This window comes from Anopheles gambiae, chromosome 3, assembly GCF_943734735.2.
Source record: "Anopheles gambiae chromosome 3, idAnoGambNW_F1_1, whole genome shotgun sequence".
Classification (NCBI taxonomy): domain Eukaryota; kingdom Metazoa; phylum Arthropoda; class Insecta; order Diptera; family Culicidae; genus Anopheles; species Anopheles gambiae.
Genome location: NC_064602.1, coordinates 42118409 through 42134603, shown reverse-complemented (window position 1 = coordinate 42134603; position 16195 = coordinate 42118409). Strand labels below are relative to the sequence as shown.

The window sequence follows — 16195 nt, the reverse complement described above, 5'->3', positions numbered from 1 at the left end:
AGTCACAAGAAAATTTGTTCGAAAGCAAATATGATTACCCAAAAAAAAAAACATAAACCCAAGGGGTTGAGGGCATGTGTCCCCCTTGACGTCGCACTCATTGACAATTTCGTAATCCACAGCGATAACCACCAATCTGCTGTGGGGCGGTTGACCAAACCACTGGACCAAGCGATCAACAAGTATGATCGCTAAGCTTGGGTTCTGTTCTCTTCCCTCTTTTGTTCTTCTCCTTCCCCTCATCTTGAAAACCGTCGATTTCTGATTAGCAGCGTTCTTTTGATTTGGATTGGATGGAAATCCCTGCCTGCTTGCCTAGAAGTTTCCCGTCCCGGCGGGCACATCGGGAAGCTGCGTTCGAACTAATTGATCCCGGCGACAGTTCAGTAACGAATTGCGGGTCGTAGCAAGATCACGCATTTTTCTCAGCTCGTCTCTGGTTGCTGGTGCCTGCGTTTGGTTCTGTCTGTGCTGGCAATGGGACGGCTTTTAACCGTCTCTCCCAGACAGATCCCCCGGTTCGGGGGTCTGTGCTCTTGGTGTCTGGTTTTGCTGGGAGTTCAGCTGCTAGTACCCTGCTCGGTGTCGGCCGTTGAAAAGTTATGCTACGAGGAGGAAAAGTATGTGCCGTTTGCATGAGCGTGGAGGTTTTTCACACGATCGGGTTTAACCTCTTGGTGGTTGTGTTTGCTTACTATGAATTACAGAGTGCCCAAGCTGGTGGAAAACAAAACCAAAATCATCAACTACGGTGAAGGAACGTACTACTGTATGTTCAGTGAGCATCAGATGCGAATTCCGATCATGGTGGATACGTTGAGTTGTTCGGTGAGTTAAACCCTGTGTCCGGTGTAATATTCCCTGCTTTGGGGATGATCGATTTTTATTGAGTGAGTGTTTGTGGTGTATGTCTCTTGCAGCTAGATTACGATGTACGCCGAAAGCGAACATGCTGCGATGGCTACCATACGGTGGGGGATGAGTGTTTGCCATCCTGTCGATTGAAGTGCATCTTTGGGGAGTGTGTCGCACCGGACACGTGTGAATGCTACAGTGGCTATCAGAAAGTGAATGATCATCGGTAATTAAAAAAAAAAAACATTTATTAAACGAGGGAATATAATAATTTTACAACTTTAATTTCCATTGGCTTACACAGCTGTGAACCTATCTGCGAGGTTGCGTGCGAAAATGGTCAATGTGTAGCGCCGAACGTGTGCCTATGCGACGAAGGCTACGAGCGAGATGGAACGAGTGGATCCTGTCGCCGGAAGTGTGATCGTGCGTGTCGTTTCGGTCGATGCGTAGACGATGTTTGCCAGTGTGATGAAGGCTATCGACCGGATGCGACCGATGGCAACGTTTGCGTTCCCCAGTGTACGGAGGAGTGCCAGAACGGAAAATGTGTACTGCCGAATGTGTGCCAGTGTGATCCAGGTTAGTGCAAAAAGATGGACTAATCCCATTCTGTAAAAGCGCTATGCATTAGCTTTTCTGGAAGATCGTACCACTCTACTAAACTCTATCATTCGCTCCCCCCCCCCCCCCCCCCCCCCCCCCCAGGATACACTCTCTCAACGCAATCAAATTTCACCTGCGAACCCGTCTGCTCCGAAGGATGCGCCAATGGGAACTGCATCGGACCGGACCAGTGTGCCTGTCAGGAAGGGTACGAGCTGGACGACAGCAATCAGTGCGTCCCGGTTTGTCTAAAGCCCTGCCAGGGCGGTCAGTGTATAGCGCCGGGTAGGTGTAGCTGCGGCGAAGGATACAGCCCCTCGGAGGACGACAACTCCCTCTGCCTACCAAGCTGCTCCGAGCCGTGCGTCAATGGAGACTGCGTGGCGCCGAACGTTTGTGTGTGCCATGCCAACTATCGCCCACGTGACGACCGTACGCCACACGTTTGCGTACCGGACTGTCCGAAGGGTTGTGCGCATGGGGAGTGCTCCGGTCCGGGTGTTTGTGTGTGTGGAGAAGGGTTCGTGTACAATGAGACGCTCGGTGGGTGTGAACCGTTCTGTACCGAGCCGTGCAGGAACGGTGTCTGCATCGGGGGTAACCAGTGCCAGTGTCACGAGGGCTATCAGCTCGACCCGAAGACAAGCAGCAAGTGTGTGCCGCACTGTTCGAAGCCCTGCGTGCATGGTATTTGCGTTGCGCCGGATGTTTGCGATTGTAAAAAAGGTATGTGACGTTGTATGTTGGAGGGAGGACTTGGTTGAATTTTCTGTTTTATTTTCTTCTCAGGATACGTTAAGAGTGAGAATAGCAAGAATGTGTGCGAGCCTAAATGCTCCAAAGGATGCTCCAATGGGCGATGCGTTGCTCCGGATCACTGCGAATGTCATAAAGGCTATATTGCAACTAGCAGTTGTAAGTAGCCGTAATCCTCTTCACAAGTCCCATTTGTGTCCTATAGCTTATCTTCTATCTCCTCAGCTGCAAACTCCAAGTCATCCATCTGCACCCCGTACTGCAAGAACAAGTGCGTGAATGCGTACTGTATCCGGCCGAACGTCTGCCAGTGTCTGGCCGGGCATCGGTTCGCCGACAACAGCACGAACGTGTGCGAACCGATCTGTGAGGACGCGCTGGTGGACTGCTCGAACGGGCGCTGCACCCAGCCGAACGTGTGCGAGTGTAACGAGGGCTACACGCTGGCCATCCGCAACGGGCGAATGCTGTGCGAACCGATCGCCTGCCGGGAGCATTGCGTCAACGGGTACTGCGTGGAGGAGGGCCGATGTGTGTGCCATCCGGGCTACCAGCCGTCCCAGCATTTCCACTCGATCTGTGAACCAATGTGTGAGGGTGGGTGCGAGAACGGTGTGTGCATTGCACCGAACACGTGCGTCTGCAATCCGGGGTACGCGCGTCTTCCCGGCGGTGATCGTTGCGAGGCAAGCTGTGACCCGAATGTGGTCGACTGTTACAACGGTGTGTGTCGTGGAGCGAATCAGTGCCAGTGTCTGGAGGGCTACTATTTGCGAGCCTCGCCGAACGGAGGTCCGTATGAGTGTGCCCCAGTGTGTGACGGTGGCTGTGCTAATGGGCGATGCCTTGCGCCGAACGAGTGTCTGTGTAACGATGGGTATGAGTACAATGGCGAGATGGACCGGTGTGATCCGGTCTGCGTGCCGAGCTGTGTCAATGGACAGTGTGTGGCGCCTAACGTGTGCCAGTGTCTGGAAGGGTACGTCCCGGTGGAAGATCCAGACTCGCTGGAAGAGTCACCGTTCGAGTGTGCGCCTTACTGTGACGCGAATGTAGTGAACTGTACGTTCGGTATCTGCGGTGGGCCGAATGTTTGCCGTTGCTTTGACGATTTCTACTCCACCACCGACCAGCTCGGAAGGCAGACGTGTGAACTCCTTCCCGAGCCGGTTGATTGCGTGAAGGAGCCGGTAATAATCTACGAGGTAGAAAACACCTCCCACGGTTGCGTGTGCAACGACGAGGTGGAGGAGCGGAGCGATTGTCCCAAGCTTAGCTGTCCGGAAGTGGTGCTGCCGCCACCGCCAGTGTGTAACGTCACGTGTCCACCGCCTCCTCCTCCACCGACACCCTGTCCGAAGGTGGTTTGCCCGACAGTAGCGCCAACGAAACCGACGACACGTGCACCCCCGATCGTACCGGTCACCTGTCCCCCGGTACAGATGTGTCCGGATGTGATCTGCCCAACCGTTCCACCACCGGAATGTCCCACCACGCCAACGCCCGAACCGCTCTGTGACGAGCTGTACGTGAACTGTGCGCATGGGGATTGTATCGAGCAGAATGTGTGCTCTTGCCATCCGGGCTACCAGCTCGCCGTTGGGCCCGAATCGATCGTGCACTGTCAGCCGGTGTGCAGTGGCGATTGTACGAACGGTATCTGCACCGAACCGGACGTGTGCGTTTGTCTGCCCGGGTATGTCGAAACGCTCGAGGGCCAGTGTGAACCGTACTGTGAGGAAGCGTGCGGCGAAGGAGCGTACTGTGCGCAGCCGAACGTTTGCGCATGTCCCAAAGGACTCAGCATCGATGCGAATGGGGACTGCAGGCATGAGGTGGGTGCGGATCTGTTCATCCGAAGCCGCTTCGCTGACGTGGAGGACGATGAGGATGATGATGATGAAGAAGAGGAGGAAGAAAAAGAGGACGAACCGTTAAACTGTCCGGACGGATTCCGAGCGGTCCCAGCCACTGGTGAGTGTATCTGCGATTCGGGTGCGATCGCCGAGGATGGAACCTGCATCGATTTGGCACCGGTCGAGCGGGTCAAACTGTTCGAACCACCGATGCAGCAGCTGGTAGTGGCGGATGGGAGTGAATCCCAGGGACAGTCGAACAACGAAAACACGACCGCACAGGCCGAACCGATTCAACTCGCAGGATCGAGCCTGTTGGCAGGGATCGATCGCGACGATTGGATCATCATTGCGGCGGTAGTCGCCGCAAGCGTTGTGATCGTCACAGCGTCCGTTGTGGCGTGCAAATACTTTAAGAAAAGAAACTCGATGGAAACGGACATACAGTAGGCGCTGTCCGACCGGTACGATCAAATAGATTGAGAAGAGAGTCATTAGAATAAGAATCATGATGCTGAGAAATGATCTTACTTGTTTCTTTCTCTTGCGCTATTCATCCCTTCATACGTCACGCATCTACCGAAATAAAACGCTCAACAAAAATGACCGATTGATCACCGCAGGGCGCTGGGGTGGTGAGTTACTAGGATTATTTATTAAACTTACGGTGAACGGAACAGAATAAAAACAAACAAAAAACTCATCCTAAATAATCTTACAATTGTTTTGTCTCGATTTAAACCATGCAGTGATAACGCTCACATTAAATTTTCTTTTTTTTGTTTGTGTGTGAGCCATTAGAAAAGGTTCGATTTATTTCCTCCCCAAGCATACGCATTCTTATCACTAATTTCGCTAACCGCTCCAGTTCGTTCTAAATGCTAAAAGAGATTGCAGCCACTTCCTAGGAAGCGACATGGGGTGGCACATATTTACAGAGGCAAACAAAACTGGAAAACCGATGCGTGTCTCGCCGTCCAAGGAAAGTGTCCCAGCTATGTGTGTGTGTGTTTGTGCGTGTGTGTTTGAGCAAAAAAAGGAGGTTTTACGAATATTTTAGGTGGGTTCAGATGGTTTCAATTTCGAGATTCAATTTGGTCAGCTCGTTCGTCTTGGAGTCCGGCTTCGGCATGAAGTAGACACAGTTTTCCTTGCTCTCTGTAGGGAAGAGAACGACCAGATTGTAATCGTTATAATCGGTGGTACGGTTTGACTGCCCCTTGCGTCTGTTCGCCCGCCCCGACTTGCGCCCCGCGCGCTCTGCATTACCGAGCTTGCCGACGTGATAGTCCTTCTGGCGGTTGCGCACGATCATCTTCACGATCAGCACTGCCACGATCAGTGCGACGGACGCGATCACCGGGATGAAGTAGTGGATGTAGGACATCTTGTAGTACTCGCCACCGGAACTGCTGTGACTGTAGAGGGACAGATTGGTTAATTTTAGAGAATGGTAGCTAAATCTGAATCTGAGGTGTGGTAGGCCCCAATTCAGGAGGCAAGATGGCGTGAAGGCGTCCGCCATTAGGCTGGGATAACGGCCGGGATGTTCACCAACGTATACAATGAACATATTAGTGGTGGGAGAATCAACCGTATTCAGAATCAATTCCGGAGCCGATTACGATTCTGGAACCGATTCAAATGCTGGAATCAAATCCGATTCTGCAGCCGATTCCGCAACCGATTCCGGATTTGATTCTGGAGCCGATTCCGGAATTGTTTTCGCAGCTGATTCCGGAGTTGATTCTGGAGCCGATTCCGGACTTGATTTCGGAGCCGATTCCAGAGTTGACTCCGGAGTCGATTATGGAGTTGACTCCGAAATCTAATCCGCGATCAGAATCGGCTCCGGAATCGGAATTGGCCTGGGAATCGCAATTTGCCTCAGTAACACAATCAGTCACAATCACAAGACTCCAGCAATGGAATTAGTTACGAAATGAGAATCAGTTCTTGAATTGCAATAAGAAGTTTCAGAAACGAAATCAATTCGGGAATCTCCATGAGGCTGGATCGTTTACAAGTAAATGTTGATTCTTTGCGGCTATCAATACGTAGCATCATTGGACTCAAACGCTTTTTCTTTTAGAAATTCCAAAACCGACTCCGTTTCGAAGCTGATTCTGATTTCGGAGCCAACTCCGATTTCGGAGTCGATTTCGATTCCGGAACCGATTCCGATTCCAGAACCAACTCTGGATCCGATCCCGATTCCGTAATCGATTCCAAAAACTGATTCTGGAATCGATTCCGACAAAAGCTTCAATTTTCCCATCACTAGAACATATCCGGGGTAGCTTGATGCTCATTATTGCTCCTAAATGGAAGTGAGTCATGACATGTGGAACGCGACTTGCGAACGCTTGAGCCCAACGCGATACTCTGACTGACAAGCTGAGCTTAATGTCGGCAGAAGCATAACTCATGACTGAAACGAAGCTCAAATAAGATCACGTAAACAACTGAGATGACCAGAGGTAAGCCTCAAACAGTTGGTGGACCAATCACATGCTTGATTAAATTTTGTTTAGCACCCAACTCTTGATCACTCACTTGGTCATGACATTTTGTGGCGGTGATAATCACGACATTCTTGCAATATACTTGCCGTGTGGTCCCAAGCAGCAAAATGAGCATGCTTGCTCGCTCTCCGGTTTGATGGTCTGTCGGGTCAAACAGAGCTAGAAACAATGCTCATTTTGTCCAATTTAATACATACTGCATACTACATACTAGCGATCTACGTGCCCCAGGCAACCGCCTAGTCCGCCTACCGTTACATCCACCACTGGTATCCCCCCTATTTATCACAATTGAGTACGTGATGCTGAAATAGATTTTGTTTCAGTCAGATTTTTTAATGACATTGACAGTGACATTTTGCAGCACTCTTCCTGAGGCAGACCAAGGCCGCAAAGCGGTTGTAAGGTAACTGAATCTGATTGATTCTTCAAGTTGAATCTTTGTTTTGAATGATCAAGGTTTCATGAATCTCTAAAAAAATACAAATTTCTGAAGATTCATGAGATTCATGATTCATTTCTAAAGATTTCTAAAGATTTGAATCGAGATTCAAATCACTTGTCATTGAAGATTCATATAAATAAATCCTTACGAATGATTCATGAAGCAAAACTCTAGCTAGGTTATGAGACTCATTCGAGCTCTTCTATAACTCACCTTGGTTCGTGCAGTTGTTGAATAACGCTGATCTCTCGATGACACAGTAACGGGTCGTCCTGATCCGGATAGTACCCATCAAGACAGATGCACTCATTTGGCCCCACGCAAACACCATTGATGCAGCCGTCCTCACCACAGACCGGTTCGCACGCATTACTGGACCCGTTCACCATTGCGTACCCATCGTGACAGCGACAAACATCCGGCGCTGCGCAGTACCCTCTTACGCACTCTTCACTACAGACTGGCCCACAGACGTACCGCTCGACGAGCTCGTGGCGTGCGAGACACTCACACGTATCATTTCCGATACAGCGGCCCATCTCACACGATTGCGCACAGTACGGCTCACAGCGCAACGTGTTACCGTTTTCGTGATAGAACCCTTCCACACAGCGACATTCGCCCTGTTCGCACCAACCGTTGGTGCATTCTCGTTCGCAGGCCACCTGTCGGAGCCGTGCTGATCGTTCCTCGGGAGTTTCCTCCTTCACACAGGTGCTGCTGCCCTCTCCCAAAGGAATGTACCCGGCGCGACATGCGCACTGGTCCGGAGCGACACAATCTGCATTGACACATTCGGACGTACAGATCGGTTCACAAGCATGATCGTCCTCTCCCGTCTTTCCGTAACCGTCCCAGCAATGGCACCGATCGTTTCCGGCGCACGTTCCATTGACACACGGTCGCTCACAAACCGGCTGACAGTCGTAAGGATCGAGATCGGACGGCGTATAACCCAGCATACAGAAGCATTGGTCACCGTGACAAACGCCATTTCGACAGCGCCCCGTACACCGCTCGTACGCTTCCCTCGCCAGGTCTTCCTCCGATCTACAGTGGCTTGAGCTTCCCTCGACAAACACAAATCCAGGCTTACATTCACATTGGTCCGGTCGCACGCAGGTCCCGTTCCGACACGGTTCCACACATACCGCCTTACAGCTGAGCGTGTTTCCTTCCGGCTGAGCATACCCTTCGTTGCACCGACACTCGCCCGCACGGCATTTACCATTCCGACAGCTGCGCCGGCATTCTGCCATCCGTTCCTGGGCCAACCGTTGGCGAGCGATCTCTTCCACCGATTCGCAGCGCGTCTGATTAGCATCGACAAACTCGTATCCTTCATCACACTGGCACACGTTCGGTCGAATGCACCGGCCATTGATGCAACCGGCACTGCTGTAATCGTAATCTTCACCACAGATCGGTTCACACACGGACACATTGTCCAGCGACAGACGGAAGCCTTCGTGACAGAAGCACTCGCCTCCGTTGCAATCGCCGTTCGTACAACCGTTCGGGCAGGTTTTCTCGCAATGCCCATCGGTGGGATGCTTTATGTAGCCGGCATCGCAGACACATTCGGCACCGTGGCACTGTCCGTTGGTGCACTTCATCCGGCACAGGTCGTCCGGGTGGATGCAGGCGTTCTCCTCGTCCCGTATGTATCCTGAAGCGGGAGGCAGATAAATAGGCTTGATGTTGACGTGTGTTTTATGGATAAATAGGAATCAACTTGAAATGTGTGTTTTATGGTAACTATGCTCTACGTTTAGCAAATGGTCGAAAGTGGATAGCAGGATTTAAAAAAGATACTTTTGATAACTAGGGGCGATGCTACACGAAAATCCCAAACAAAAACAAAAAGAATACACATTGTCATAATCCATGAGAATGATCCGATATGATCTGGCTCGATTGTAGATTGTGAACCTTTAGAATTCTGAAACTGATCGTTTGCTACTATACTCTGGACTTACTACTCTCTTCTTATTTTTTATCATAGCAATCTGCTTGGGCATATCATCTTATACAGATAGCCTAGTCTTATAAATACGAGGTAAATTGATTTCCATTCCTTGTTACGAGAGAACTGCAGAATGCAAATCGTCCCTGTACGTCTTTGGAAGAACGGATTTATGTATGCTAAAGAAATCACTTATCTATGCACTGATCATTTCTTCCCCAAGACTATTATGAAAATAATGAAAAGTATTCAATAAGGGTTTGACAACGTTATAAGTAAATTTAAGATTCCTTGGAAGAGTACAACAATGTAACTGCGATGAAAAAGGTATCAAAACTTGATCAAACAGTCATCTCTACCCTGGACCGACGTGACCAGGCACCAGGCAACGTCCTTGCACATCTTAAGAAAGGATAACATTTTTAATAAAGATTAGGTAGCGTCGCTCCTCCCTCTTTATTAATCATTTCACGGGCCAAGAAGATTAAGAAAACGGCGAAATGGTGAGTAAATAGGATGGTAACATGAATGTTGATATCCTGAAATTAATTGTGGACACACTTGCTCCAGTAAAAGTGATAAAGATTTTGTGTTTCGTTTTATCGTTCATTCGTTTTCATTCGTTTTCCCGTTCAGTATATAATAATTCTTTCCCTAATGCTTTGACCCTGTGCCTCATCAATCGAGTTTCTTTTGCTCGTGACATCGGCACTTTGAAGACTATGTCACCGTTCGTTTCTCAGACTCATCCTTCTCTCATTGCAATTCTCGGTTCTCCGTTGAATCTTTCCACATAAGCAACAATTAATATCTTAAGTTGTTCTGTCGCTGCTCAATTAACCCCATTCTGGGATTAGCTTATGAATATAGTCCCAGAATATGTAGACATTCCTATTCTGAACTGCATTACTATTTTTAATAAAATTTTGAACGTATATAATTTGAACTTGGACGTCTTAGTGTGATCATGCATTTTAATTTAGGTTATTTCGAAAATTAAATTGCTTAATAAAACAATTAGACGTACAATCTAGCCTCGCTGGCCCTTAATCGTCAGTGTTTCAGCGAAGTCCTAGCGTAGAGGAAGTTTTCCACTAATTGAATGAATAACTAGGTTCTTTAAAACAAACATAGCTTGTTAGCACGACTAATAAGTCTCAGAATCATTGATCATTTACAATTTTTCAGATTTTCGTTGAAAATGCACACACCATTTAATCCTAATTCACTGATTGATATGAAATCATCACTAATCAAAACACACACACGCACCAGCTTCTCACTCACCTTCATTGCACTCACATCGCTGCGGTGCCACACACCGCCCATTGATGCACTCCTCATCACACACCGGCAAACAGTCGAACAGTGCATTAATGTCCGTATAGTTGTACCCCGGCAGGCAGGTGCACGCATTCGGCCCAGTGCAGATCGCATTGATGCACTCCGTCTCGCAGATCGGTTCACAGTCACCATCGATCAACCGGTAGCCCCGATCACAAACGCACACATTCGGCTGCACACAATGCCCGAGAGAGCACCGGTCACACAGCGGTATACACTCGTCCCCAATCTTGCCGTACTGTGCGTGACAGATGCAGACCCCGGGCGCAATGCAATCACCATTCGCACAGCTTCCATTGCACACCGGTTGACACACGAACGGGGAGGTCGAATTTTCGGACGAATGTCCTGGAAAGCATTCACACTCATCCGGCCCAACGCACGTTCCATTCCGACACGGTTCGGAACAGATCGGACTACAGCCAATGCCATCGTCCACGTATCCTTCCGGACAGCGCGGAGGTGGTGTGGTTGGCCGAACACACTCTCCGAACGGTGATAAGGTGTATCCATCCCCACAGAGACACTCATCCGGAGCGACACATTGTCCATGTAGACAGCCTCCCTCACAGACCGGTTGACAGTAGCGTGAGGCGTCATCACGTTCCTGAAGCTGGTACCCTTCATAGCACTGGCACGCGTCTGGTAGGGAACAGAACCCGTTCACGCAGTTGTTACACTCCGGCACGCACGTGCCATTGTCGGAACGGGTGTAGCCCGTATGGCACTGGCAGTACCCAGGCTTCGTGCAGATTCCATTATCACAATCGTCGCAGTGTGGAATGCATCTGTGTGCATTTTTTTTGCAGAGGAAGAAAAAGGAAAGTGACGGAGTGATAAGAACGGACGCACGTTCGGAGCAAAAGGGGTGCGTAATGTCTCACCCACCATGTGTCGGGCGCATCACTTCCGCTTCCCCAAAGAGCAGGAAACGGGTCGGGTCGTTTGGGTTATCTTACTTACCGATGGTTCGACAGCCGCTCGTAGCCAGGATTGCAGGTGCAGACATCCGGTGCAGTGCATTTGGAGTTTTCACAGGGCAGTGAACAGATCGGTACGCAGCGCAGCTTCACCCGTTTGTAGCCCTTGCAGCATGGTTGATCGATCACCGTCACGCGCTTACCATTCTTGATCTCTACTCGCGTTTTTCTGCATTTAGAAAAGGTTGTTACATATCACACAGTTTTTGTTGCTGCTAAGGTCACAGAAAAACACTTACACATTCGTTTTCGAGCAGGCAGCATCAACGGTTGCGGTTGACAGGATGACCACCAACAGAGCAGCTCCGGTCACTATAATCTTTAGATAAAGCATCGTTTTTGCTAGATGTTTCGAGCGGTTTTAAATCCACTAGAGCAAACACTCTTGGCAATCTCTCCACACCGTTTGGAGAGAGGTAAGAATGAGTGAGTTCAAAAGCCACCGAAAAACGAATACGTCCTGTACCGGTCCCGCCCGTCAGCAGACTGACGGGATCACTCGCGATCGAGTATCGGCTTTCACAGATTGTACAGCCTACGGTCTGCTTCCTGTACACCGATTTCCGGACCTCCCCGTCTTGAACGCCCGCACTTCCAATCGATCGATGGATCGTCGAAATTTGTCGCCCCTGTAGTCCCGGAGGGGGCGAATGATTTATTCTGCTCTGGGCGGACACCGGACGGGCAATGCAACCGGACGTTTACCGTCGAACGAAAACGCGCGGACTCCGCGGTGCGGGCGCGAAGACGAACTTATCAGAATGCTGGTGCCGTTTGTGCCGCCTGCGTCGTTTGCCTACAGTTTGCGCGTGCTGCTTCTTCCGCACGGAGCAGAATAATGAGCACATACACTCACACGCAAAGCGGCAGAGAGTGACTAAAAATATAATCTTTGACGCATTCGTCTGCTGTTTGCCTTGTTCCCTTCGCTCGCTCGCCTTGTTCGTCCGAAGGGAAACAGAATCGCAGCAAGGGTGAAAGATCTTCCAAGACTGTGTGTTTGCAGCCGTGCCGTCCTGCGTTGAAGTGTGTGCTGGAGAGCAACGAAAACAAATATGTTTTCTTCTGCCGCTGTACGCTTCCCTCCCCATGCGTGGTTTTCTACCCTGGTGCTGGTGCGTAGGCAAGAACGCGATTGCAATTGTAAATGCAGCGCACGCACGACGCAGCCCATCCCGCAATCGCGTTCGAAAGGGTTGCGCGATCGCAACTTGCTCCGGGTATGGAGAGTGTCACTGGCAGCGCCATTACCATCAAAGGAACAATCGAACTGTACCACTGGCACCACAACTGCCAGTGGCCGCTGGTACGGTTCGAACTTAATGGGCTGTTCTAATGGGTTGTTTGGCCGAATTGGGCGAAAAAAGGCGGAAAGCAGGCGCAACATTAATAAAAAAGGTTCTCCCTGCTCCTCCTTTTCTATTGCTCCCAAAAGGGCCGCCGGAAGGGTAAGGTGCGGTCTTTTGTGTTTGCATATTTGATTTAGAGAGAGTGTGAGAGTGTGAACGTGTGCATGTGTGTGTGTGCGTTTTTTGGTAGGTTAATATGGTGAGACAGGATCGACATGTTTCGTGAGATTCGATGGTAAGATGTAGTGTTAATCCATGCTCTTTTGTGACTCTTTTAACCACACAAGCCACATGTTTGTGTGCGGCTTGCTTCCATTACGATAAGAAATTTCACACTGAACGAGTGGTGTGTCGAACACTTTGCGCTATGATTCATTATGCCGAGCGTGGTAAAAGATTGGCCTGAGAGTTATGTTTATAAATAATGGTTTTATGTTGATTCGAAGAGGATGAAAGTTCTTTCATCTTAATACACTCGAGTAGATGAGCCATCTGGAAAAACAAAACGATCTGGAGAGGGAGAGAATAGTTCTAAACTAGATCGGAATAAGAGTGTCGAAAGGCTTTAAACAGTAGTTTGATATTTTTTTCACAAATATTTACGATGCACAAGTATTTTTTTTTTCTTATGAAGCATTCTTCTTTTCGTAGAATACAGTACAATGTTATCATGTCGTAATATACTAAGAAACGGGTAGATCCAACCAGTGGTGATACTAGAAAGTTGAAGCGTCTGGACAATAAGATATCGTTTTTTTTTCTTTATTTTTATAGAGACTTTGAACCAATTGGCCTCATTCGCCTCTTATAAGATATTGCTGATGTCAACCAAACAATAATCTTTAAATAATTAAACATAACTCTCACTGGACGACAGTAAAACAAGTACAGCTGAATAAAGTAATTTAAAATTGAGGAAGAATCTATAAACAGTATTCTCTAATCTCCATCCTTGAAACGTTTGAGAGTTATAACATTCTTAAAATAGAAAAATCTTTAAAAAATGGTTATCAAAACATTCCCAAACAATCTGAACCAAGTATTCAATAAAGAAGAACTGCTTATGCCTAAGTATAATAAACGGATACTTCCAGGATAAAGTAGGACAGAATGTCTTTGTCGATGAAGAGCTAAACGCACAAACACAACCAAACATTAAACGCAACTAAACGCACTAAGATTAAAGCTAGGATTTATTGAGATAAATGTGGCGAATATGCTCACATGCTGTGTACAAAATAAGCAAATAGCAACAACATGTTAATCATTTTAAGAAAAAGGGCCGGATTTCTCTCTATATAAGAAATTAATAATCAATAATAAGATTCTAAACGAAATTGAAAAAAAAGAAATATTTCATCCCATAAATCACTCCAATTTCTCAATATTTTTTTTCAATTATCAAATTCCTTTCTTGCCTCTTGGCTGTCCCCTTTCCTGTTCCTTGTAGAGCACCCTCAATTAATTATGATTACAAAACCATAACAATTAGTTGAATTGCCTTTCATTTATTTTGCATCCTCATCCACTGCTCCCCGTTTCGCGTTACAATCGTGTTAATGTTCACCATCCATGTTAATGTGTTTTTTTTGCATCCTGAGTGCGATAAGCGCTATCAAAATCAGCAACACGCCGCCCCACTGCAATGCAAAGCGTGCGCACCCGCCAATGGAACGAATGCATAGACTCGTTATCGGCTCCCTGACTGCCGCTGGTTATGATTTAACTCCGTCGAAGCGCTTGATGCATGCTTGACTTCCTTTGAGCGAACGATCCTTGACGTATCCTGCATTGCAGAGGCACATGTTTGGGCCAGAGCAGACACCGTTCGGACATCCGTTGGGACAGTGCGCAATACAACTGTGGAGTTGAAAAGGGAAATATAGTACCGTGTAAGTAGAGAGTTGTCTATGAGCTATACTTACTGGAAGGGATTGGCCTCGTCAAGGATGTAGCCACGATTGCAGCTGCAAACATTCGGTCCAGTGCATTCCCCGTTTAGACAGGGACGATCACAAGTAGCAGTGCATTGATCACCGACCTTCTGATACCCAGGCTTACAGGAGCACGTTTCCGGCGCGGTACAAACACCGTGGAAGCAGCCACTGAAAAAAACGTGTAAGAAACAAAACAGTCATGTCTCACCTTTTCCCACGCTGGTAGGTGTTACTCACTTTGAGCAGATTGGCTCACATCCCATCTCCGACATCTCATAGCCCGCCTCACACCTGCAAACACCCGGTTCAACACAGTGTCCGTTGAAACATCCACCCTCACAGTGTGGTGCACACTTGAGCTTCGGATCGAACTTATATCCCTCGCCACACTCGCATCGCTCCACATCCACACAGCGACCCACGCCACATCCTCCAGTGCAGTGCGGCACACAGAATTTCTTGGTCGTCGGATCTAACTCATAGCCTTCCTTACAGCGACACTCACCCGTTCCAACCACACACTCGCCATGATCGCACCCGATCGGACAGGTCGGTACACATCGACCTTGGCCGTTCCGTACAAAGTCCGGATAGCATTCGCAGGTGTTCGGTCCCACACAAAGCCCGTTCAGACACGGATCCTCACACACGGGCTCACACTTGCGGAAGTTGTGCACGTTACGCTCATATCCAGGGCAACAAACTTGAATCCGACTGAGAGATGGATTGGACTGCGAATAGAAAAGAAGATATCGAGCAATGTTTTTTTTAGAAATCAGGTTCAACTTACCCCATTACCCGCTGGCACATCTCCGCGAGGGTTATACTTCAACAGGGAAACCGTAGGCACCTCCTCGAAGCATACTCCCGCAGGAATGTGTCCCTTCGTTTTGTTCATAAAGCGATCCAGGGCACTCATCGATTCGTTCGATCGTTGCAGACTCATCACGGTTGTGTTCGTCTGTCGACCTGGCTCGGCCATCTCCACAAAACTTTGATTCGCGATCGTAACATCGTGAGAAGCAACCTGAACGCCACCGCCTTTGCGCCACGCGGTCTTTACACCCTCCTGACCGGGAGCTAGCCCAAACTGGCACACGAAAGCCAGCCCAACCAAAATGCACCACTTGAGACGCTCCATGGTGTAATATCGTAAAGAAATGGGGTCACTACAGCTTCAACTTCAATCTTACCCCACGGAAGGTTCGCGATGGATTAAAGCAAACGGTCAGTAGAACCTAATGGCGAGAACTCGTCGCGGTACGGCTGGTGACGTTCTTTGGCATGATGTGATATCGCACCGAAACGTTGTGGTGTGTGGGCGAACGTCTCGTATGACGTGATGTGCTTATTCTTAAAAGTCCGATCTCGGGTGCGATTTGAAGTGGCGCAACACAGTAAGCCACCGGGCATCTGCGCCCCATCAGGCATACTCACGTTTGATGTATTGTGATGCGAGATGTTTAATGCAAAGGCATGGAAGGGGAATCCTGAATGGAATGTATTAAGTTGCGCGCTGTGAAGCGATTGATTGATGGATGATATAGAAATTAATATTTCATGTCACCTGTGGCGC

At 48.7% G+C, this 16195-nt stretch overlaps 3 protein-coding genes across 4 annotated transcripts; 1 reads left to right on the top strand and 2 right to left on the bottom strand.

Moving 5' to 3' along the window:
- Window positions 1-138: 138 nt before the first annotated feature.
- On the top strand, window positions 139-4786 carry LOC1279171 (fibrillin-1). Its single transcript, XM_061662124.1, has 7 exons — window positions 139-620; window positions 708-828; window positions 921-1081; window positions 1160-1437; window positions 1564-2187; window positions 2251-2376; window positions 2443-4786. The coding sequence occupies exons 1-7, from the start codon at window positions 478-480 to the stop codon at window positions 4521-4523; spliced, it is 3534 nt and encodes a 1177-aa protein (XP_061518108.1). The 5' UTR covers window positions 139-477; the 3' UTR covers window positions 4524-4786.
- LOC133394003 (tenascin-like) lies at window positions 4677-14053 on the bottom strand. Of its 2 annotated transcripts, XM_061662126.1 has the most exons (6): window positions 11573-14053; window positions 11317-11502; window positions 10297-11141; window positions 7257-8712; window positions 5343-5491; window positions 4677-5231 (listed from the first exon to the last, which is right to left on the bottom strand). In XM_061662126.1, exons 1-6 carry the CDS (start codon window positions 11665-11667, stop codon window positions 5140-5142), a joined length of 2823 nt encoding a protein of 940 aa, XP_061518110.1. In that variant the 5' UTR covers window positions 11668-14053; the 3' UTR covers window positions 4677-5139. The 2 variants fall into 2 exon arrangements, with proteins under 2 accessions (XP_061518110.1, XP_061518109.1); XM_061662125.1 differs by having other exon boundaries at window positions 4677-5491.
- A 117-nt stretch (window positions 14054-14170) lies between these two features.
- LOC1279170 (epidermal growth factor-like protein) lies at window positions 14171-16193 on the bottom strand. The gene is made up of 4 exons (XM_318850.5): window positions 15410-16193; window positions 14857-15350; window positions 14608-14787; window positions 14171-14542 (listed from the first exon to the last, which is right to left on the bottom strand). Exons 1-4 carry the CDS (start codon window positions 15758-15760, stop codon window positions 14398-14400), a joined length of 1170 nt encoding a protein of 389 aa, XP_318850.5. The 5' UTR covers window positions 15761-16193; the 3' UTR covers window positions 14171-14397.
- Between the last annotated feature and the right edge of the window lie 2 nt (window positions 16194-16195).